The 24,662-nt window shown below is 35.6% G+C and overlaps 1 protein-coding gene across 4 annotated transcripts in view; it reads right to left on the bottom strand.

Annotated features, from left to right (window-relative positions):
• The window catches only part of zormin, a 320,772-nt gene that overhangs the window by 115,669 nt on the left and 180,441 nt on the right, over positions 1-24,662 (bottom strand). For all 4 annotated transcript variants that reach the window (XM_067788672.1, XM_067788670.1, XM_067788671.1 and 1 more), the window contains exon 10: positions 17,940-19,782. In XM_067788672.1, coding sequence (XP_067644773.1) covers positions 17,940-19,782 — 1,843 coding nt within the window. The remainder of the gene's footprint in view (positions 1-17,939; positions 19,783-24,662) is intronic.

The raw sequence follows: 24,662 nt of genomic DNA, 5'->3' as shown, positions 1-24,662 counted from the left end.
CGGCTTAGAGATGACAGTACCCCTTAGTGTTGCTAATATTCGTAACAATATATATAAGATAGACTAAATCTCTATAGTGCACAAATATTAGTTTATATCTACAAACGTACATATACACATACCAAAAATAGAGGCACTATTTATATTTTGTTGACAGTTTTGTTTAATACACACATACCACTCAAAGCAAGTTTTCTTGTGCAATTCACACCGAACATACACACGAACTGCATTTTCAACTGTAACTTTTGTTTCACATTTTTTATTAAAATTTCACTTTCATTAATGGTGATTGTAACACGAACGTACCGGATCGATATCCGACCAAGGACCATCAACATGGACACGCTCCTTCGGGAAGTGCCACTACAGCTACAGCAACATCAGCAATAACATAGTTTTGTCGACTTTGGGCATTAGAAAACAAAATTTTGCATATATATTTTTTTTGAGTTTTCATGAAAAACTCTTAACTTGGATCACTTTGCAATACCCCAAATCGGTAATTTGATTTCATGAAAATACATTTTGACGTAAAAATTTGTTTTAACCTAATAATATATAGTTATAATGGAACAATTACTTGTACATGTAATAACCCAGGATACCAGAGCAACTTGCCGTTACTTATTTTCCGAGGTTCAAATACACAAAAATAAATTTTGCAAACATCTCGCTTTCTAAGCACATTCCACCTGTAGACCTGGTAGCAAAGAACATAGCGTTGACAATTGAAACCAGGCTCGGTACCTCGGGGCAGCTTGAGCGTCATCCATACGGCCATAGTAGTATAGCGTCATCAATCACAACACGACCTGATTCCCTCCGCGTCGAGGGCGATCTTAAGGCCACAATAGAGGTTGAAGGTTGGCGCAAGGGTGCTCAAATGGCGGACGAGGCGGTACATGTGTACACAGATGGATCCAAAGTAATGGAAGGAGTAGGGTCTGCGGTATACTGTGCTGATCCGGAAATAAACAGATCCTACAGGCTGCCGGATTACTGTAGTGTTTTCCGAGCGGAAATAGTAGCCGTAACCAAAGCAGTAGAAACCCTGGAAGAAAACAGCCCAAGCTGCAATCGTGATAACTTTTATATTGACAGTCAAGCAGCAATTAAGGCAATAATCTTGCGTACCACAGCATCTAAATGCGTGTTAGAGTGTAAGCAGTCTCTGGAGAGAATCGGGACAGGGAGAAGCATACATCTATATTGGGTCCCAAGAAGATTATGTGCAGGTCTTACAACCTTGGACTAACAAAGTTGCTTCTATCATTAAAAATAGAGGACTGTAGACTCCTGACGGGTGTTCTGACTGGACACTGCCTTCTGGCGTCACATGCCTTTAAATTGCGCTTGGTCAGTGATAGCAGATGTAGGAAGTGCGGGCTGGAAGAGGAAACGATCGAGCACGTTCTATGCTCTTGCCCTGCGCTTGCCAGGCTAAGACTCCAGCTATTAGGAGTGATACAGATGTCAGATCTAGAAGCAGCAAGTGGCTTAAGTCCTCGAAAGCTTCTAGTATTTGCCAAGGGGACGGAGTTATTTTATAACATAGGTCCTGGTTTTTGATAAGGTTTTTCAGTTTGGTTGTTAAAATAGATTTCTAGTAACACTACGAACTAATTCAGTCCATGTGAGGTCCTAATGGACCGGCCAGTTCAACCTAACCTAACCTCGCTTTCTAAAGAACTAAATACACAGTTACTTATATGTAGATTGCATAAGATCTTGGCCGAAAAGGGCGAGAAATTATTAAAACAACTGACAGTATTACTATTTTCTAATTAATTCTTTTCCCCTATATGTAAATATCAGCTACAGATACAATTAGAGACAGTCACGCAAAGCAAGATCTTCGCACAACACTACAGGGACATGTGGTAGCCGCACTTGTACCAACAGCGCTTAAGTCTGAGTTATATATGTATTTAATTCAAGTCATCAAAGAAGCCACTTTTACAAAACCTCCAAATGACTGGACCAATAAAGAGTAGTAATTAAACTTCTAGTACAACACTGTCGCTTTGCGTGACTGCCTCTCATTTTTTTTGAATGGGAAAATTAATGAGTGACACCTCCCAATGTGGCAGAGGAGCGCTTAGTAAATTTCCTCAGAAGTGTATCGTGCTTTATTATTATTGTTGTTAGTCTTCGAAATCAACTTCAAAATAATTCTTTTCAACGTTCTGCTGCGGTTGTGTGTCTTGTCTTTGTTCTCCTTGTATAAATTTCATAGGCGGGTTCCGATAAAAATACTTTCTAAGCAGGAGCATCATCTTTCAGTCACATAACATGGCATAGCCAGCAATTTTGGGAACTATCGAATGAATTCAACTATCGATAGTTAGTTACTCAATGATTTTAATTTTCATTCGATAGGAATTTATTCATTCATTCATTTGATCTGCTCTTTAGCAAGTCCGAGGCCAGTACCGATGTTTTTTGTTGTAGCTGTTGACTTTTCACCACTTTTACCTTTCGAATCGCCAAGAAACTATTGGGTAGTAAAATTTACAGAATGTTGGGACTTCACCTCGGAGCCGAAATTAAAATGTTTGCAAACATTTTTGGCATTCCGTTCTTGTCTTTTCTTCTGCGCGGACATGCAGTATCATCTTCGGCTGAGGCACAATATATTCGGCCTTTTTGGTTGAGCTGGAAATAAAAATAGGCCTCAAGGTTGGCACTTGTCCTCCCCTCTGGCGGTTTGGCGGAGTTGGAAGATGCGATGTTTTTCTCACCTGGAGTTAGAGAAAGTCTTTGCACTCCTAATAGGAATCAGTGTGAATTAAAACTAAAAATAATTTGTACCTTGTGGAGCCATTAAAAACCAAAGGAAATATAACAGAGAATTGCAAACTAACAGAGTTGGAAAAACAACAATGAAATAACGGAAAAATAAAATCACACGGCAACACGCTACGATGAAATAGATACATAAAGAAATAAAAGAGGTGTGCCCTGGCATATGAAAACAAAGCTCCTGCCATTAAACTCAAAACAAAAAAAAAAAATTGTTTGCCAAAATTTTTGCAAGTCAAATCACAAAAAATGCGGTTGTGCAACATAACATAAATGTTACAATTTAGCAGTTTCTGAGAAATGGAGTCGAAAGGGCTAAGCAAACTTGATTTACACATTTTCGTCAAAATAGCAAATATTAAGGGTCAGATTATGTATGACGCCTTGACACTTTGCGCCGCATTCACTTACATTCACAGTCACCACATTTCATAAGATCATTCAGGTTTACTGCCACTCACTGAAGTGAATGAATGAATATGATAGGAAGAAGAAGAGGAGAAAAAACTAATCGTTGCGTTATACATAATTTGCCCCTAAATCTGCCTTTTTAGTCGTATTGACATTATTAAGGTACATTATTTTATTTTAAACTATAGATTTAGTCCACTAGTGTATGATGCTTTAAAAATCTAACAGAATGTTTTCTTTAGACTCATGCAACATCGATATGTATCGACTCATATATAAACCTCATCTTTTCATTCAACCAAAAATTCGCACCAAGAACTTAATGGCAGCTGATAATGAATAGTTTTCTTAAAAGTAAAAAGAAACAAAAAGAGGCAAATCTTTTGAAGTCGTCTAGAGAATATACTAGTTTCAAGGGCATAGAGTGATTTTATGCATATGTACATTAGGGTGGCCCTTCGTTGTATGGAGGGGAAAAAAAAGTGTTTGGATTCTTGATCTCATCCTCTAAAAATATGCGGATAGTTCAAAAACGAATATATACAAAGTTTAAGGTCAATCAAAAAAGATTTAGAAGTGGCGCAAAGGGCTTGAAATCCTGAAAAATTACGAATTTTTACAATTTCGTGTTTCAGGCTTCCATATTTCTAAACCCTATGAAAATTTACTGCTTTTTCAATACCGTAATGAGATCTGTATTTTCTTACTTTTGTAAAATGGCCACAATCTTCAAAATCGGTCGATCAATAACAGAGTTACAGGGCAAAATATATATAGCTTTCAACGTTTTCTTATTAAAACTATTGAATGAAAAAAGTTTTAATAGTAGGTTTTATTAAATAGATAAATTGTAGCAAATTGCATTGGGATGGAAAACTACTTCCAGAAATAACAGGTCGTGAAAAGGTGGAACAACTGCCAGTTGTTGTTACTTACTGGAATGGCGAACAGTTAATAGGAGCTTTAATATTATATGCTGCAACGGCTCGGAAATAGCTGATACGTTGCATGAACTGTTATATGAATGGGATCTGAAGGATGATATTGTGACCTGTTGTTTTGATACGACATCGGTTAACACAGGCAATATAAAAGGAGCTGCAACGTTATTAGAAAATAAACTTGAGCGAAAACTTTTGTATCATATTTTTGAAGTTTTGCTGAGACTGGTTTTCGAATGTTATTTTCCAATAAATACTAGTAAGGACGTCCAGTTATTTCGGCAATTTCAAGAAAATTGAAAAAACATCGACAAAAATTGTTGTTAAGATTTGCTACAAAATAACGAATTGAAATTACTTTTAAGCGATAGCAAAGATTCTATTCTAAATTTCTCTAAGGATGAGTTAAAAAAAATTGCATGAGATGACTATAGGGAATTATTGGAATTAACGTCTATATGTCTAGGAGCAACTGATGGCATGAATTTTCGTGTACCAGGGCCCACTCATCATGCTCGGTGGATATCTAAGGCATTGTATTGCTTAATAATCTATTTATTACGTGAACAGTTTAAACTAACGGAGTATGAAGAGAATTCGATACCAAGTATATGCGCGTTTATTATACAATTATATGCTAAGCTTTGGTTTAAATATACCAATCCTCATAGAGCACCTCTTCAAGTCTTATCTTTTACTAAAGAAATTTATAAATACGAAAATGCTAATAAAAAATATCTATCATTGCAATAAAATGTTTTGTAACCACCTATGGTACCGGTCTGAAGATTGTATTGCATTGGCATTGTTCGATGATGACGTTTCTTGTACCATGAAGAAAAATATTGTGGAAAAAATCAAAATCATAGACAACTGCGACAAGGAAACAGAAAATTTAAAGAGGTTACACTAAAGGCCCAGTGAAATCAATAAATTCATAGAAAAAGAACTACACGATTTTGTAACAGGAAATACAATTGATTTTTTGGTCGGTTTGATATATCATCTCAATTTCTGGAGGTAGATCCACTATACGGGGGGATACAGAAACGTATAAAAAAGCTAAGGATACTGTTATAAATATAAAAATAGTTAACGACGCAGCAGAACAGGGAGTAAAACTTATGGAAGATTGTAGTAGAATACTTACAAATGACGAACAAGAAAGACAATATTTATTACAAGTTGTAACTGATTACAAAAAACAATTTGAATCACATAATAAATCATCATTAATAGATCCTAGGAAATAATATAATATTATATACGTGTCGGCTAAAGTTTCACAAGATATATGTATGTAGAGTTTAAAAAATGTATTTTCAAAAAAGGTTATAATAAGAAAAATTTGAAACAAACTCGTTTACGTATACTCATTATATACGCATTCTTGAAGTAATGACACTGTGTTTAAGGCATAATTTATTTTATAACTTTATTATTATTTCACCAATTTTTGCTGTTTTAGATTTATATCAAAGTCAAATATCTCTAGAACTTACTAATAACACGATAAATTACGTGTCGCCCATAACAAATAAAGCAGGGTTGACCAAATTTAAGAAATTGTAAAAATTCGTAATTTTTCAGGACTTCATGATCTTTGCGCCACCTCTAACCCTTTTTTGATTGACCTAAAACTTTGTATATTCTAGTTTTTAGGCTATTCCCATATTTATAGGGGGTGAGATCGAGAATCGGAACACTTTGGAAAATAAGGGCCACCCTAATGTGCATACAACATACACGAAGGGAAAAAGTAGGGATTACATTTTACCGCCTCTGCTAGGCGTAAATTAAAATGTATGTGTGTGTGTGTGTGTGTGTTTATGTGCAGTTGTCTCGCAGTGGTTGCCCGGCAAATGTCCCATAAGGCCAAGTAAATAAATATTTTTGTATATAAATAAATAAATGATTTTAAATATTGTGCGATTTTCACTTTATTATACATCATGTAGCTCACAATTGCCACATATTATTTGCATGGGCGTCACTCACATCCATATCATTCATTTTATATTTATTTATTTGTTGTTTTTCTTTTATTTATATATTCGCCTATATTTTGTATCTTAAAATGACAAAAATCATTAAATTCAGTTTAAAATACAGAATATCTGCATCAAGACTATTATTTAGAAAATTTCAAGTTAGCTACATTATGATATTTCTTGCATAGTATATGCACAGTACATTAGAGAGTATTAAAACAACAAAAGTTTGCACCAAATTTCGCATTATGAATTCAGTTTTTTTAAGGCTGACTGAAACGAAAATAATTTGCTGATTATTATGGAGTCGGGTTTTTATTAATGTTAGTTGTAAGGGAAAACTAAGGTGACAAATTTTATTTGATTTTACTGACCTTATTTGTTCTTTTGGAAGTAACAATAAAAAAAACGCAATAAAGAATCATATAACCGATTCCATAATAATGTGCTTTAAAATATGTATATATACATATAAACTTGTTATAAGAATTTTAAAGTCATTATTTTCATTTTTTATATCCGCTGTACTTGTACACAGGGTATTATAACTTTGATTGGATAACGGTTGGTTGTACATGTATAAAGGAATCGAGATAGATATAGACTTCCATATATCAAAATCATCAGTACCGAAAAAAAATTTGATTGAGCAATGTCTGTCCGTCTGTCCATCTGTCCGTTAACACGATAACTTGAGTAAATATTGAGATATCTTCACCAAATTTGGTGCACGAGCTTATCTGAAACCAGAATAGATTAGTATTGAAAATGAGCGAAATCGGATGATAACACGCCCACTTTTTATATATATAACGTTTTGCAAAATCACAAAAAACCTGATTATTTAGTAAATAATACACCTAGAATGTTGAAATTTGACGTGTGCCCTGATATTGAGACTCTTGATACAAATTTGAATTTTTTTTTAAATGGGCGTGGCACCGCCAACTTGTGATAAATCAATTTTACAAATATTATTAATCATAAATCAAAAATTGTTAAAACTTTACTATAAGGACTGCTTTGAAAAAAAATTTACGAAATCGCCTAAGGACCACGCCCACTTTTATATAAAAGATTTTTAAAAGGGTCGTGGACGAATAAAATAAGATATATCTTTGCAAAAAAGAGCTTTATATCAATGGTATTTCATTTCCCAAGTGGATTTATACCAATAAATAGAAAAAATTTCAAATTAAAAAAATGGGCGTGGCACCGCACCTTTTATGACTAAGACAATTTTCTATGTTTCGGGAGCCATAACTCGAAGAAAAATTAACGGATCGTAATAAAATTGGGCACACATATTTTCCTTATATCAGGAAATAATTCTAGTAAAAATGGATAAGATTTGTTAAGGACCACGCCCACTTTTATATAAATGACTTTAAAAAGGGTCGTAGGCAAAAATAATAAGTTTAATCTTAGCGAAAAATAGTTTTGTACCAATCGTATTTTTATTGTTCTGCTATATCTTTATTTTAAAATAAACAGTAGAGAAATCCCCATATCTGAAGGAAAACTGCATTTTTACCCGGTCAAGGTCATTGGTGTTAGCCTCTGTATCCTTTTTGCTTCTTTTGAATGAAAATTAGTTCAGAATACAACCATATGTATGTATATGTATTATTGCGCAGCCCTGTAACACTATTAAGCTCACAAAACAAAGAACAACATCATTTAAAGCGTACAGCTGGGTATGCAAAGTTCGGTTTCACCCGAAATTAGACTTCCTTACTTGTTATACTAAAGTTTATTGAATTGCAGAACTGCTTAGCAAAATTCTTATTTTTAAATGTAAGAATAAAACTGGAAAAAAACTCTACGGGGACAACTTTCTAATAGTGGAAACACTAAGATGTATGCATATTAAACCTGAATATATTTTCCTTAGTTGATGGGTTTTCCTCTGTAGCCGAGCAGTTTTAGATTTGGGCGGTTAACAAACCACTGTCTTACAACGACCTTAGTAGTTTTTCTTTTGCATTATGAACAGTGAGGAAAACAAAGCACAAACAAGTTTCTGACCGATATTTTGGCTCCATTGCCATCGAAAAAAATGCTATCAAACAAATCTGAGGATACTTCACCAGCCACCAAAGTGGCATCGAAGGAACCAAAGTCTTCATCGTCTTTCATTTGTTTTCTTCATTATCTACATTTTTAGTACACTTCGAAGCACGTTAGAACTTTCTAGTTTTCACCACGTGAATGAGCGTCTCAAAAACTATCGGAACCAGAAAAAAAGTGGAAACATTATTTTTTTTTGAGTCATAAGCCACCTTTTCATATACCGGGTCACATATAATAGCGATTGAGAACAACCAAAGTATATGCTGTCATCAAGAAAAACTATGTGCTTTTGCGCCTTGGTAACCACGCCATTATTGGCAAGCATAATTTCGAAATAGTAAAAGACCTCGTTTATTTGGGACCCTGCGTTAACACAAACAACACCAGCATAGAATCACTCGTTTTAATAAGTGTTACTTTGTACTAAGAACGCAATTGGAAATTAAAGTCCTTATGCTCTACAAGTGACTTATCGTAATATGGACACTGACAACAACTTATAGGACTACTCTGGGAGTTTTCTAGAGAAAAGTTTTTCGCAAAATTTACGGGCTTCTAAGCTGTAGCAACCGCAAGTACCAAATATCATTCATTTTGAGCTGTATGAGCTTTACGCAGAAAGATAACACAGCGGCTATGCTGGGTAGACCATGTGATGGGAACGAAAGATGGTGCTCCGGCCGAAAAGGTATTCTTATCGGAATCACCTACGGTAGCAGATTGGTGCTACCAATTTGAGCCAGTTAGCACAGCGAAGAGACTATGCATATATGTATATATATATATATATGTAAAAGGCCATAACCGTTTAAAAAAATGCAAGGCGTGATAACCTCCGAAGGGATTTTAGGCCGAACTTCTCTTCCAAATTACGTAGTGCCCCTTTTTAAATTTTCCTACACGGACCTACTTGTTTTTTATGCCGACTCGGAACGGCATCTGCAAAGCAGATGAGTTTTCTGTGAGAAGGTTTTTATGCCAGAAATACACTCAGAGTGTTTCCTAAATTACTGCCGAGGGGCGACCCCGCTAAGAAAAACATTTTTTCTAATTGAAATATTTTTATTTCAAAATTCCGATGTTGCTTTGACCGTGAGTTAAACCCACGATCTCGGTGTGGTAGGCGGAGCACTCTACCATTACATCACGGCGGCTGCTTTTATCGTCAATTAAGTAAGTAAAATTAGAAGGCGCTAACTTTTCGACATTAAACTGAGGACTTTTCGATAAAAAGTCGACAAGTTTTCGATAATAAATTGGTAACACTCGCACAATTTAATAACTTTTCAATGAGAAATCGGTAGATAAAGAATCGGTAGCTAATAGATAACTTTTATATTTTACCACTTCGATAACAAATCAATGACTCGTCTATACCTCGACGATAACACATCTATTACAAACTGATACATACATCGTCGATAAAAATTGTGAACACTTCATTCAATTTCGATTCCCTCTTATCCCTTGCTTCTCTTGTTTCCTTTTCTTTCCGTTCCTCTCCTACTTTTCTTTTCCTTGCGTTGGCTTAAAAAATAAAATAAAATAAATGTAAGCCGCGATAACCTCCGAAGAGACTTTAGGCCGAGCTTCTCTTCCAATTTGCATCGTGCTCCTTTTAGTTTTTTCTCCGAACGGCATCTGCAAGGTAGACGAGTTTTCACTGACATCTTTTCATGGCAGAAGTACACTGGGAGTGCTTACCAAACACAGCCGAGGGGCGGGTTGCTTAGACAAATTTTCTTCTAATTGAAAAAACTTGTTTTAAAATTTTGATGTTGCTTTTCCCGAGGCGTGAACCCAGGATCTTCGGTTTGGCTGGCGGAGCACGCTACCATCACATCAGGTTGGCTTTCCTTGCCTCAACTTGTGGTCTGATTTCACTCATATCAACTCGACCACGCAAGTTGTTTTCATATTAGTTAAGGGACTACACTTACACTGACATTCTGTATTTTCTCATACAGAATACATATCCCACTCACTATACCTACGCTTATTTTCTTTATTGCCTTATGCAGCATAAAAGTACCCCGTGCCACACCCACACTTAGGTTCTATACGGCAGAACGCATATAGCATAACATTTCCACGCTTACGCTTACACTTAACTTACGCTTACATTTTATATTTCCCATTACGTTGACAAAAAATCTATACACATTAACAACTATATCTGACTTTTAAACTTTTTTATGAAAATTGCAAAACTTTAATTAATGAACTCAAAATGTGGCTATGCAACGCAAATCTATGATATTTTCGGTACGCTCTAATGTACAAACTTCTCGTATGTCCTTCGACTACTAGACTCACCGAAAAACTCATGCGAAAGCATCAGATGACATTCGTTAATTTATAGCTTAAAAAATTGATTTAGTATAAATATCCTCAACCACTTAATTTTCAATTTTTCATTTACTCGAATAATAAATTTTTCAATTCATCAAAGAGCAAAAAAATTACTATTAATCACATTCACATTTGTTGCACTTATACACCATGCCTGCTCGCGGTCGACTAGCACTTCAGCATATTTGTGCATTTCTAAAATTTTCAAACGACATTGTAGGCAGAGTTGGGCAAACTATATTCTAATATCGAATAAAAGACAAATCATTTTTCAGTCGGTTATTTACGAATGCAGATATATTTGGTTATTTAAACAAATTTTATTTGAGTGACGAAATTTTTATTTTTTTTTTCGAATAATAACAAATACGAGAAAAAGCAGTTGATTTCTTGCAGTTAACATACAAAATAATATTAAAAAGTTATGCAAAAATAAATTGTCTATCCACAATTTATTCATAAAGAAATAAGTTTTGAATAATTTTCTTTCAAAGCATTTCCATTGGAATAATTATTTTAGTGAAAGCTTATTTGAATAATGCCCAACACTGCCTGTTTGCAGGTGAGTATGTTTATTCTTTCAAATAAAATTGTGTCTCTTACTAGAGAGTAGTTTTGTTTGAGTATTTAAAATTTTGATCGGTCCTGTAATGGATTCACTATATAATTGTAACCTATTCGAAATTCGGTTTGCTTAAAATATTTCGTTCATAAAAAAATTCGAGGTTCCGTTTATGCTTATGTTGTTAAAAAAAAATAAAAACGCGTGGTAGAGCAATAAGTTAATTTACACAATTTTTATAGAATTTTTGTTAATTTGCTTTTATCGTCTCAAAAATTTTGCCAATGATTTTGGTCTGGTAAAAATAGCAGCAAAACTAGGTTTAATGATAAGGGCTTGTGGACTAGTAAACAAGTAAACATTTTCACGACCGAAAATGACAATTTTGTGAAGTGGAAAGATTCTTAAACAAAAATTTAAACAAAACTTTAAACATGGTCGGTTCCTCTCTTCTTATGGGCCCAATACTCTTCCACTCGTCAAAAGCATACAATAGAAGTTTCATTAATGGATAGCTCGAATTCACAAGAAGTACGGAAAAGGCTTAATCAGGTCATGATACGCACAAAATGGGTGGCTGGAGAGGCTACCTTCATGAGCAAATATCTGAGGGAAACGGAATCCAAAAGAACCTATTGATTGGCAGGGCTATATCCACCCTACTTTGTTGGTCCAAAACTGTGGTCAAATGCACTTCAGATCAAGAACCCCTGTACAAAGGATAGCAGCTCTGAGACTAACCTTTGGTAATAGCACAGTTGTTGTTGTTGTCGTATTAACGATAAAGACATTCCCCGAAAGTTTTGGGGAGTGTTATCGTTGTTGATGGTCCTTTGCCGGATATAGTAGTAGTAGTAGTTTATTTATTTTCTTTTAAAAATGGAATTGCAAAACTAAAAGCAAAATTAACCTGAACTAATAAGACTTCTATATTTAAGACAGATGCTTATATAAACGTAAAGCGAATGATAGTTACAACCTTTAAGGTTATTTATCACCATCTGCAGATCTAAAATTTTCTCACCAAAACAATTATACCGAGTATCTTTATATATAGGACATATGCCAATGAAATGGTATGTGTCCTTAACAGCATTTAGATTGCAAATAGAGCAGTTTACGGAAGCAACGTTTTTGAAAGTTCTAGCATTAAGATTTAGCAAGCCACCCCTTGCCCGGAAGATCAGACTTATGGCATACGCAGAATACGTATCATTAAAATAGGTGGAGTCCGTAGGAATCAAGCCGGTGTAGAGGTCATGTGACCTAGACTGGCGTGCACTTTCGGTGTAGTTATCAAACTCTTTTTGAATCAATTTTTCTAGTACTATTGGAATACTAAGCTTAAGCGATGCGTGGGATAAGTCCGACTGGGGAATCATGTTAACACTTTCGTAAATGTTTTTCCACTTTTTGACCCAGTAGGAACCTTACATTACTGCTGCCTCTGCTACAACGCAGGGGAGTCTGTTTGGAGTCAGACTTAAACAGCGTGAAATATAAAGCATGTGTGTACGCAAAGTATGTATGAATAGGGAGCATAAACCTGATTCTAGGTATATCATATAATTTGGTGTGATAAATGGCAGAAAGATTAACTTTTTAACAAAGAAACGCAGAAGTTTCTCTACGCATTCAAACTTATCAGCACCCCATATTTGGGCACCGTAAAACATGATGGACCTACATGCGGCGTCAAAAATGTTCGTCTTTTTTGAGATTCAAATGCGAGGGTTATTTATGTATTTTAACCATGTATCATTTATAGCTACCTTAACCTCTGCCAGTTTCGCCCCAAGGTGCTTTATGTACGATAATTTGTAGTTCAATAGAACTCCCAAGTACTTATACTCATTAACAATTTCAATGATCTCGCTCCCATAAATTGCATTGAAAAGTAGGAGACCTGTTACATTCCCTGAAAACTATTATTTTAGATTTGGCGAGGTTAACTCTCAAGCCCCACTGCATACTATACTCGTAAAGCTCACTTATCATTTTCTGTAAAACTTGTGCCGAGTCGGCTAAAAGCACGATATCGTCGGCGTACATAAGAGCTTTTACTGTTGTGTCCGCAACCTGTACACCGCCGGTGAGACTGTCACTTAGGTCATTTATATATATCGAGAAAAGAGTTGGACTCAGCAAGCACCCTTGTCGAACACCTTGATTGACAGTAAACGGTTCAGGAAGCACTCCATCAAACCATACCTGACTTGATGTATCTTTATAAATGAGTCGCAGAACCTCTATAATGGTTCTGGAGAGACCGATATGAGCCAACTTGTAAAAAAGCATATTCCGAGGAACTGTGTCAAAAGCACATGAAAAACCAACAAAGAGAGCGAATGTTTTCTTCTTCGCACTGAAGTTTAAGTGTACTATACTAGATAAGTTGAACAGATTGTCCATTGTTGAATAGTTTTTGCGGAAACTCGCCTGGTATTCCATAATTATATTGTTACAATCAAGCCACGCGTTGATGTGGCTCAGCAGCAAACCAGCGAAAATTGTATACTTTGCCGGATATATATCCGGTACGTTCCGGTTAAAAAACACCATTGAGGTACTAGCCCGGCCATCTCAGGAACGATTAATAACACCACATTAAACCTTCTAGGCCATCCCGCCCCTCACCCTAGAGCCCCGCCTGCTAAATATGGTACATTCATATTTGTAACAGGATTTCCCTCGCGTAGGTGAGGTTGACAAAGCTTTGTATTGCGCCTATCAACCTCTTGAATCCCGTAATAGCACAGTATCAGGACCAAACGTAAAGCGCTCTGCTATATGCGCTGGAAGAAGAAGTAATCGAAAGCAAGAGGACGGATCAAGAGTAGGGATGACAGCGATTTTTCATTTGTTTAAATTAATCGACACCGCTCGCGCTTAAATCTCTTCGGATGTTATAGCGCCTTGTATTTATAAATTTTGCCAATTACGGTTTAATTAAATCGTTAATTTCTGTTTCATTATAACATCTTATCATATTGCCCCCTAATAAAATGTGTTTATAGTAAAAAATTGCGGTTGTAGCAAATTTAGGTTGGAAATTCTTTTCTAACTTTTTTTTCAAGAAATTTGAGTTAATACCCCGTTTTTAGATTACCGTAATTGCTCGAAAGATCTTTTCGAGAACGCGTCCTTTGAAGGTCAACCGAGTAACAACATTTCAAAAGATATTAAATTAAAGTAATTGCTATTGTAATATTATCTGCATACATTTGCATCTTTTCATAATTAAATCCCTTCAAACATTCGCGGATCGCTTATAATTTAGGAATCCGATATGAGTCCAAAATATGTGAAAAATATTAGCCTCAAACATATTATAAAAATTTGATCTGTATGCAAACCATGGCTCAATTATATGGTTGGCTCTTCTCATCAGCTGATTTTATTTATTTCATTGCATGGTCGATGGGATTGTCAAAAGGAGATGGCAATCTCAAAATGACATCAACACATTGGCAACATTTTCTTACACATACAAAAACTGCTAAGTTTTATGTTTCCATTCCATATCATTCGCACCAATACCAATACACAGATTTTGACAATTTGAACAGACATATTTTGTTATTGTACATATGAGCCAATCATATAGTTGAACCATGATGCAAACAAGGCAACTTTGGAACAAATATTCATATTTTATTTTAAAATAAAATTATTAAAAAAAAAAAAACTGAATTAAACGGTCTTATTGAAAATAATACTTACATTAAGTCGATCAGACAATTAAATAAAAGCGTTGGGATGAGTATCTGGGAGCATTGTAATACGAAAACTAGGGATTGACGGTACACGGTCCCAAGACCCAATATATATCTATGTAAACCAAGCGTAGAGGTAGGCTCATTGAGCAGAAAATGTGACTGCGCAGGTATATCAGCAAAGATGCTTCAACAAATCAGAGCTTTATTTTTAACAGCTCTGGCTAAATATGGAAACATTTAGAAAAACATAAAAAAACTCCCAGTCATATGATCAAAACCGACAGACATTGTTCTCACTTTCTTTATCTATCCACCCTCTTCTCCTCTGTCTAAACTCTTGTTTCCTTTCCCGTCTGTATATTCTAGTTTACCTTAATCTGCTCATTCATTCTACAGTAAAGGCTCCATTACTGATACTTAGCATAGACTTGAGTTGACTTGAGAACTGTCAATTACAGTTCTGTTAAATGAACATTGCATGTCTCTAATTACTCAAAACTTAGCAACACTTAACTTGACTTAGAAGTCTGTTGAACATAGTACAGGTTTACAAGTATGATATGTATGAGAGGGAAACAATTCCTTTCTCTTTGTAACATACTGCCGTTTGACATTTCGGTCAGTGTCAAACTATTGTGAAACTCAGTGGAACCTGCGTGGAACAAGCGTTTGACACTGAACGAAGTGTCAAAATTACCGGGGTTGCTGTCGTGAAAGTGACGCAGGGAAACAAAAAAGGGAGCGGAATAACAGATATGGGTTGCTGTGATGGTAAATTTTTTTGACCGAATTTAGTATGAAAATCTAGTGCACCTATATGGGTCCCACAGAAAATTATAAAAAAGTCTTTAATTGGGGATCGGAGGACGCGTAGTTATTCCTGTATTAAGAATACAAACACGGGTGCTAAGTTTTTCTGCCCGTTCAAAAGTTCTACGCGAAAAACAGTTTGAAACCGAGGGCGACTGCAATAACCCATCCAAAAATGTAGAAAGAGAAATGAAAAGACGCGTTTTGTCCTGCTATCAATAGTCCAAAGGCGAAAAAGTATTCGAATTATTGGAAGCGAGGCAAAAACGCGTCTATTAATACTTCCCCCAACGGTTTGGGTCATGTTTTAGCAATCTTCCCGGTAATAAAGTATCACAATTTGCTAATTATAATTGTCCAAAACATATGGATTTTAAAGAGAGATGTAATTAAGTGCTCGTTTGAAAGTAAATAAAGATATTTCTTTGTAATTTGACATTAAAAATTTTACGCAGTTTTCGTTAGCTGCTACTACACTTCTCTTGAACCTAAGAAGTACAACAGTGCCAAATAGCTTCCACAAAAAAAAAAACGAACAAGAACAAGCACTTTATCAGGTGAGCGTGGCTGTGTATGTGCGTTCTGCTACATATCCTACTTGTAGACCTGTACTGCTGTTGAATTTTGATTTTCTATGTAAGTTCTAAGTGATGTTTATATTTTGAGATGCCATTTGGTTGTTTCCATTTCATTTTGACATTTTGTCATACAAATTGACATTTATTGATTATGATGCCAGATTGTAAGCGCTAAGTGGAGTATACTCGTGGCTTAGTTGCCAAGTTTACGCCAAGTTAAGTCAAGTCTATGCTAAGTATCAGTAATGGAGCCTTAAATCTTGCCGCCTTTTCTCGCACTCTTCACGCTAAACTCTTATTTCCTTTCCCGCCAGTATCTTCTAGTTTACCTTAATCTGCTCATTCATTCTACAGTAAATCTTGCAGCTTTTTCTCGCACTCTTCACGCTCTTGCTCTTATCCAACTCTCACTATTACTCTTAATCTTAATCGTATTCTTAATCTTACTGTTAACCTCCTTTCACTACTCTGTCTCAAACCATTACAACTTATTCTTACTTTTACACACACTCTCCATCTTCCTCCTTTTCTCTTTATTTTCCGACTTCACTCCAACTTCCTCTACTTTTTCTTTCCATTTCCTCTGTTTTTTTTTTATGTCTTTTCTTTCATGTGCCCATCTCCAATGGGAGATACATACATACATATACCGAATTTCACTCTTTTCCCAACATTACATTGCTAAGTAAAAAAGTAGAAAAATAGTACGGAACATTTTCCCTTCCTTCTACTTTAAAATTCATGACCGGATTATGAGGGCCGACAAATTTTTGTTGTTAAAATACTGAGATCACCTGTTTGGTTTTATTGCGTCATGAATTAGTTTCATTCATTCACAAATTTAATCTGGAAATTTATTCTGCCGGCTTTTATGAAAACAAGGCAGTCATCTTCAAAATTTACGGTGAACTTCATAATGTTTTCAAATGAAATCAACTTTAAAACGAAATCGTTAAAAATAAATAAATAAACATAAGTTGTTCCTATTTCATTGGCCATGAGTGTATGTATATAAAAACATAAAAATATTTGTTTGAGCTCTCTGCATGCGCCTATTTCATGAGAACCACTAGGGACAGAAAGAAGCACATACATATATATGTACGAAAGAAAAATATTTAATTTTTGGCAAATAGCCTTTAGATTCTATATACTGCGTATAAATATTTTTTAAAAAACTAAAGAAGAAATAGATGATGACGGCGCTGACTGTTGAATAGTGTATGAGTGTCTTATGCTTTCAGCCTAAATGGTTTAACTTGGCTAATATGTAGTGCAAAAGCTCTTGATTATGGCCCTGAATGAACATTCCGCCAGCCGCTAACTAATCAAAGAAAATGAGGAGCCCATTAGCATTGCTCCGATTTTCCACTAACGGAGAGCTATTGAAATGTTTATTGACAAGTTTGTGGAAGTTTGGGTGTGGGACATGTACATTCATACAAATACATGCGCATATGGACGTACATACATCAAGACATATGTATGTGCACAGTGCCTCGCAAAATTCTTAATTGCGAATTTCTAATTTCTCATTATACAAATATTTACGTTATCTATACATTTTTTTTTTTTTTTTTTGGAATTTTTCGCAATAGTTTTGGCTCATATTCTATTACCCATACATACTCATATTCACGCATAAATGCATATGTATGACACTTGAAAAAGAAAAAACAACACAAAATAATACTTACTTTTCACAACCAAATCGGCAGTGCTCGTAGATTTTCCCATCGTATTTATGGCGGTGACGGCATAACGTCCCGCATCTGTCACGCCCACTTGTTTTAATTCAATGCTAACGCGATTGCAGCGATTTTCAATCTTTAGTCGTTCATTCTCAAAGAGCTGCTCGCCATTCTTTTCCAACTTGACTTCGGGTGAGGGGAAAGCTTCATAGACTGCTTCCATTGTCACATCACTGCCTTGATCCACAATCTTACCGGTCAGTGGTGTGGTAAAACGTGGCGCTATTTGTTTGCGTAGGCGTGTTGGAGATTCTGGCACAACCGAACCTGTGCTGCCCGTACGTTCGACGTGCACACCATTGGTGGTAATGGAAGATTGACTTTCAGTGCTTGCTGATTGCACCAGCGTAAATGACTTTTCTTGCACATTTGGTGTGGATGCATCTTTATTTTTGTGCAGCTCCTTATAGTGATGCGTTTCAATGATTTCTGGTTGTTGATTACCCAACTGTTTTACTGTTTTATCGATATGTGCTGATGATTGATGTATCTCCGTTTCGGGTACATTGCTTCCTATAGAATTAACCGATGAGGCGGATGTGGTAGTGAAAACTTGCTTCTTTATAGTGACACGCGAGGACTCGGTGTTATGCTCTTGCGTTGAAGTCTGCAAATCACTGCTGGACGGTTGCAGTTGTACGCCTGGACCAAGTAAATTTAGAAAAGCTGCACATGTCGCCTTACCTACTTCATTCTCAGCTATACAACTTATTTTACCCACAGCATCAATGTTGGCTTGCTGTATGGTAAGCACTTGACGCTCACCGCTTGTTGACACCAGGAAATTATGTCCATGCACGGGCTGATCATTGAAACACCAATGCACTTTAGGTGTTGGTTTGCCCTTGACAATGCACTCAAATTTGACCATCTCATCGGCATGCGCTTGTTTGTCCGTGAATGTTTCTTTAAACTCAGGACAGGTCAGCTTATCAACTGAGTTCACTCGTGGTATGCTATGTTGTGAGTCGGATGTATTTACGCTTTTCACATTCAGTTGGGAGAAACATTTTGCATCGCCAGCTTTATTCGTTGCTTTAACTGTATACACACCTCTATCGTCGACCACCACATTTTTTAGAGTTAACTTGAATATGCCTTCATCAGGGCTAGCGCTTATGGCAATGCGCTCATTTTCAACCAACTCCTTATTAGCCAAATACCATTTGGCTGAAAGCGGCTGATCACCACTAACTAACACTTCCATCTCAACAGTTTCATCCTCGTCCGCTAGCACATCGGTTAGGAATTTTTCGAATTTCGGCAGTGCTTCTTTTGGCACCGACTGACGCTCGGACTGTGCGCGCGTCGCAGGTTCGGCAATATTTAAGGGTGTCACCTTGAGATCACAACTACTAGACGCTTCACCCGCTGAATTGATAGCAACCACTTTATAATTGCCTGCATCTTCTTGGTACACTTCTTGTATGATTAAAGAGCAACGATCGCCCTGGAAAAGTAATTGCACATCGTCTGATTCTTTAACTGGGCGCTCATTGTGATACCAAATTACTTCAGGCTCTGGTTGTCCAACAATAACACAATCTAAACGTACTGATTTACCCTCGAATATTGATACATCTTTGAGTGGCAGTTGTACCGACGGTTTAATCGGTTCTATATCGGAAGCCATCTCCGAATCTGATGTCTCATTAGGTAGACGTCCTTTAACCATTACGTTACACGAACTATATGCCTCGCCTGCTAAATTTTTTGCTGTTAACACGTACACACCCGCGTCGTTGGGATAAGCTTGAGGGATTATTAACGTTGCGCGACCGAACTCATACTGAAACGAAAAGCGATGTGAAAATGTAGAAAACCATTAGTAAGCAATGGAAGTGTGTTACATACAAACATACATATACTATAAATACGAATGAGAAAACACTCGTTTATTTGATCATATATCGACAAGTGAATTTCGAAAAATGTGTTGTGGTGAGTTTTGAGTGAATAGTTGGCAATCAGCTATTGGCAATGTGGTGAGTTGCTAGCTTTATATCATTGCTGGCAACCTACAAAACGTCAAAAGTAAATTTTGAGCTATTGTGATGAATGAACAAACACCTGTAGTTAACTGCATTTTTAAATTGTTTTACCACCACATGCCAATACCTAAACTGTCAACTTCTAGATAATGAACTTGAATGGGAAAAATATGCGTTCTGTGGTATGCAACGGGTCATTCAAGTTCAACAAATAAAACTGACATAGCACGTTTTGCGGTAACACCGCCTATATGATTTTTGGTTTGTCAAAATTTGTTGTTCTTGTTTTCTATTTTTATCTTGTGCAGTAAAAAAAAAAATTTGTTTTGCATTTTTGTTATGATTGGGAAGCGCATATATCCACCAGACCAAAGGCAATAGATTTGTTTCTTCTCTTTTTTGATTTTGAGCAGCCACCAATTTACTGTGCGTTGTGTGGGAACATGAAAATGTTAAAATTTATAATCATATTTTTGTAGAGCATTTGCGAAAGATAAATCATTTAACAGACTGTGTTTTTGTTTTTAGTTAACATACAAATACATATGTACAATATGTGTATGTATGGATATGTATTCAGAAGGCAATTCCGGCATTTTCAAAAAATATAAAAATTTATAGTAACTCAAAAGAAAAAGGTTCTCGGCATAGCTATAGATGGGAGATAGATTCTACTACCTAATTATAAAGTATGAAAGTGGCTATAAAAATATCCCGGAATATAAGCAACAAAAAGAATTGTATGTTCAGACGGATGAAAAAATCACTTTGTATTACTAAAATGCTACCTGATATAAATTAAAGACCTTTAAAAAATGTTTCCCACTTGATTGACATCATATGTCCTCGGTCTCACTAAGCCGCATACTTTGGCAATTTCACGATGATTTCAATGCGACCTGTAGCGATGCCTAGAATCTCTAATTGCAACCTGTTGCAAAAGAAAGAGCTTTTAAACGAACTTTTTCAAGTTTTCCTTACGCGCTCTTGACCTAAAAAGACGTGCTGACCGCGTCCGTACAGCTACTTAGAAGTCGGACCATTTAATACTTGTTTTGTAATATATATTATATTTCACAGTCTGTGAGGAGGAGCAGCCTTTTTAAAATAATTCATTTTGCCATAAATTTTTCAACTTCAACTAGTACTGAAACTGCTGCATACCGATGGGTCCAAGTTAACGCAAGTGGTCGTGTCTGCTGTTTACTGTGCCGACCCTAAAAGAAACGAGGAGAGACTGATTAGGCTGAAATCTTTAGATGACACATGAGAGCTTGCCGGCCTTTGGAGTGAAGATAACCTTCAACGTGTTCCAAGACTTCAGAACATAACTAAGGTGGTTAGTGCACTCAGAGAAAAACGCCGTTCTAAAATCCAGCACCACTGAACTCAGTTCAAGCTTCTCATGTTCTTACTTTTTTGTTCTTGAAAAACGAACGACCTGTTCTCAAAAAAACAACCTTGTTCTTCAACTGATAACCATTTTCTTGAAAAACAACAAATGAACAATGTTCTATTAGTGAGAACAATGTTCCTAAATTATGTTCAAGAAAAAAGAAACGGTACAATTCGTGTGCACTAAAATGCTAAATACAACATTTGACACAAGCTACCAAGCAGTTGTAGTGGCCCAGCGGCTATGATGTTGGGGTTGCGATGGTGTAACGCGAGTTCGACCGCTGTTAAACTCTGAGGTTTTTTAAAACAATTTTTTTATATTCTATTTTTTTAACTCTTATTTTTCGTTCAGTTCCATTCTCAAACTTGTTATGAAATGTTTTAAATATATATTCAGATTGCATCATCAAATAAGAAAAATTTCTCGATAGGAGAAATATATGAAAAAATGCATATTATGCGTTTCTTCAAACCTTTTTAGAATTTTAATAATAATTTGTTTTGTTATTAATATTTTTTATTAATGACAAATAAATTATTTATTAATAAAAAAATAAATGATGGGTACCTACTTGAAAAAAGTACCTTCCCCACTCCCCCAAAGACAAGCTCAAACCGTTCTTGAACAGACACCGAAAAATATTAAATCGACCACAATTTGTTGTCGAAGCGTGAGAACGTAAAATCTTAAATCAAGGCCAAGTAGTGCTTGAAATGAGCACAGAAGGTTCACACATAAATACCAAAGTGGTCATAAAACACGAACGGTGTGCTTGGAAAAACTGTTCTTAAAACAAGCCCATCGGTCACGAGTTAAGAAAAAACGTACTTAACAGACTTGTCAACGAATGTTCCTAATTTTGAACTTGTTTCGTTCATTTTAGAACGATTTTTCTCTGAGTGTGTAAATAATGGCCAGTCAGCGGCAGGACATCCATAAAGAACTTTGAAGTTGCTCCCTACTACCCATAAAAGGCAAAATAATTATCAATCAGCACACAGTTTTTCAATACTGCTCATAACACTTAATAATGTAGCAATTCGTACACAGATTTAATACACACAAAAATTATTTGAGTTGCAGTGAGCATTTTGCTCAAAATGAAAGTCTTGCATGAAAATTGTACTGCTTAGTATAAGCCAACTACAAAAAATATGAGTTTCTCAAACTAACAAATGATAATAAACTATCTATCTACTGAGCATTGGTGGTTCTATTGCACACATGTAAAAATGTATTTCGATAATTGGCTCTGTAGTAGCCTGAGTAAGCAAAAAGGCACCCGAAATTCTCATTAAATTATTAAACACTTATGTGTGAGAGGTGATTTGATAGGTGCCCCCAATAAATTCAGAAAACAAAAATACAGAAACGCGTTTTTTCAGAAAGCATTCGTCAGAACCCTTTTTTTCAGAAAAACAAAATTCAGGGGTCAAAACTCAGAAGTCTAATTTCAGAAGTCAAATTTCCGAAGTCAAAATTCAGAAGTCAAATTTCAGAAAGTAACCAGACAGCATACAAACATTAAATTTTCCGCAAATTTTTGTGTTTTTTGCTGTCTGATTACTTTCTGAATTTTTGTTTGTGAGTTTTGACTTCTGAATTTTGGCTTTCTGAAAAAAAGGTTCTGACTAATGTTTTCTGAAAAAATGTGTTTCTGAATTTACGGGTGGAACCGATTTTATAACATATGACGACCATTTAAACAAAAAGCAAAAAAAAAATTAACCACGTTAAAACAGATTTATATGATTTATGGAATAATACACATATGCAATCGCGTTGTTCTTTTTAATTTATGTGGAATGTGTATTTTTTCACATATTTTCATATAATTAAAAATATTTTTATTCAAGCAAAAGAAAATTTAGTGCAAGTTAATTTTCACTTCTTGACCCCAGTTTGAAAACAACAGCTTCGCTCTTGCGAAACTCAAAGAAATTTTTTCGACACAATTTTTAGTGCTGTGTCATGACACGGAGAGTATATAAAAGGAAACGTGCAGGTAAGAGTTGTACTTACTGCAATATATATTGCAATAGGGTAAGAGCCACGGGGGCTGCCAGACCTTCAACATTTTATTAAAGCAGAAATTTCGTCAGCACACACTCCTCCGTGAAGTAGGAATGTTGGTACACCATAAAGCTTAATTCATAGCGGCTTTAGCAGATATCGTTTTATTTTCCAGTTTCACTATACAATTTCTTTAATATTTTTTCCTAGTTTAGAGGGATTAAGTGTCTGGCTGGATAATGCCACCATAGAAAGTGTCTGGAGATCAGGCTAGTGACTTCTTACATCGTTATTGAGGTCTCTTCTGGAGTTCCTGAAGGCAGCCTTCTCTGCCCGATTATGTTTTTGCTATTCATAAACGATATCCCTACTTCAATCAAGCTTTCAAAAATTTTGATGTATTCTGATTATGTAAAAATTTATATTGCTTACAAATCGATCCACACGATAGGTCGCTACTACCATGATGTCATAATAAAGGTGATTTCAACAACATAACCTCACTTTTTCGGTATTAAATTTTGATTGCTTCATTTTTCGTACAAAATTCCCCCAAAGATTTGTTTTCTGCAAAATTGTTTCTATATTCTTTTGGGAAACACAAAGTTACGTTAATCTTTTTGGCTAAGCAATTCTAGTAGCGGCTTATATATATATATTTCTAAACGTATAGTAAAATCTACTCCGATCGTAGTAGAACTCAAAGGCAGTTCTGTATGATAGACAACCCTTTACAATATGCAGGCCGAACTTGTCAGAATAAGGGAAAACGTCAACGGGATGCGAACTCTTGAATATTCATTTCATTATGCCTACTACAATCTGATTTAGATAAACTGACTACTTGGTGTGACACAAAATATATCTTAAAAAATGTCAGTTTATGATTTTTTCAAATAGATGATTTCTCCAGCTTCCTACATAATTAATGACCACTGTCTTGAACAAGTGATTGATTTTGTTGATCTGGAGGTTACTAAGGGCTGCAGTCTTAGTTTCAACCTTCATATTAACGCAAAAGCCAATAAAGCAAGAGGTGTTTTAGCGTTGTTTAAGCGATGGTCTAAGAATTTAGCGACCCTTTTGTAACTAAAGCTGTTTTCACTACATAAGTTAGACCGATACGTGAATACGGTTCAATAATTTGGAACCCAAATTACCAGGTCCATATAGATTGAATTGAATCATTCCAGAAAGAGTTCTTACTTTTCGCGAATTCAAATTCTTTGTGCACACTCTCTCATGTGGTAGTAGGTATATCAGCAG

This window comes from Eurosta solidaginis, chromosome 5 (assembly GCF_040869045.1).
Source record: "Eurosta solidaginis isolate ZX-2024a chromosome 5, ASM4086904v1, whole genome shotgun sequence".
In the NCBI taxonomy this organism is placed as follows: Eukaryota; Metazoa; Arthropoda; class Insecta; order Diptera; family Tephritidae; genus Eurosta; species Eurosta solidaginis.
Note: the sequence above shows the minus strand (reverse complement) of the source record. Positions and strands in the feature narration are given on the sequence as shown.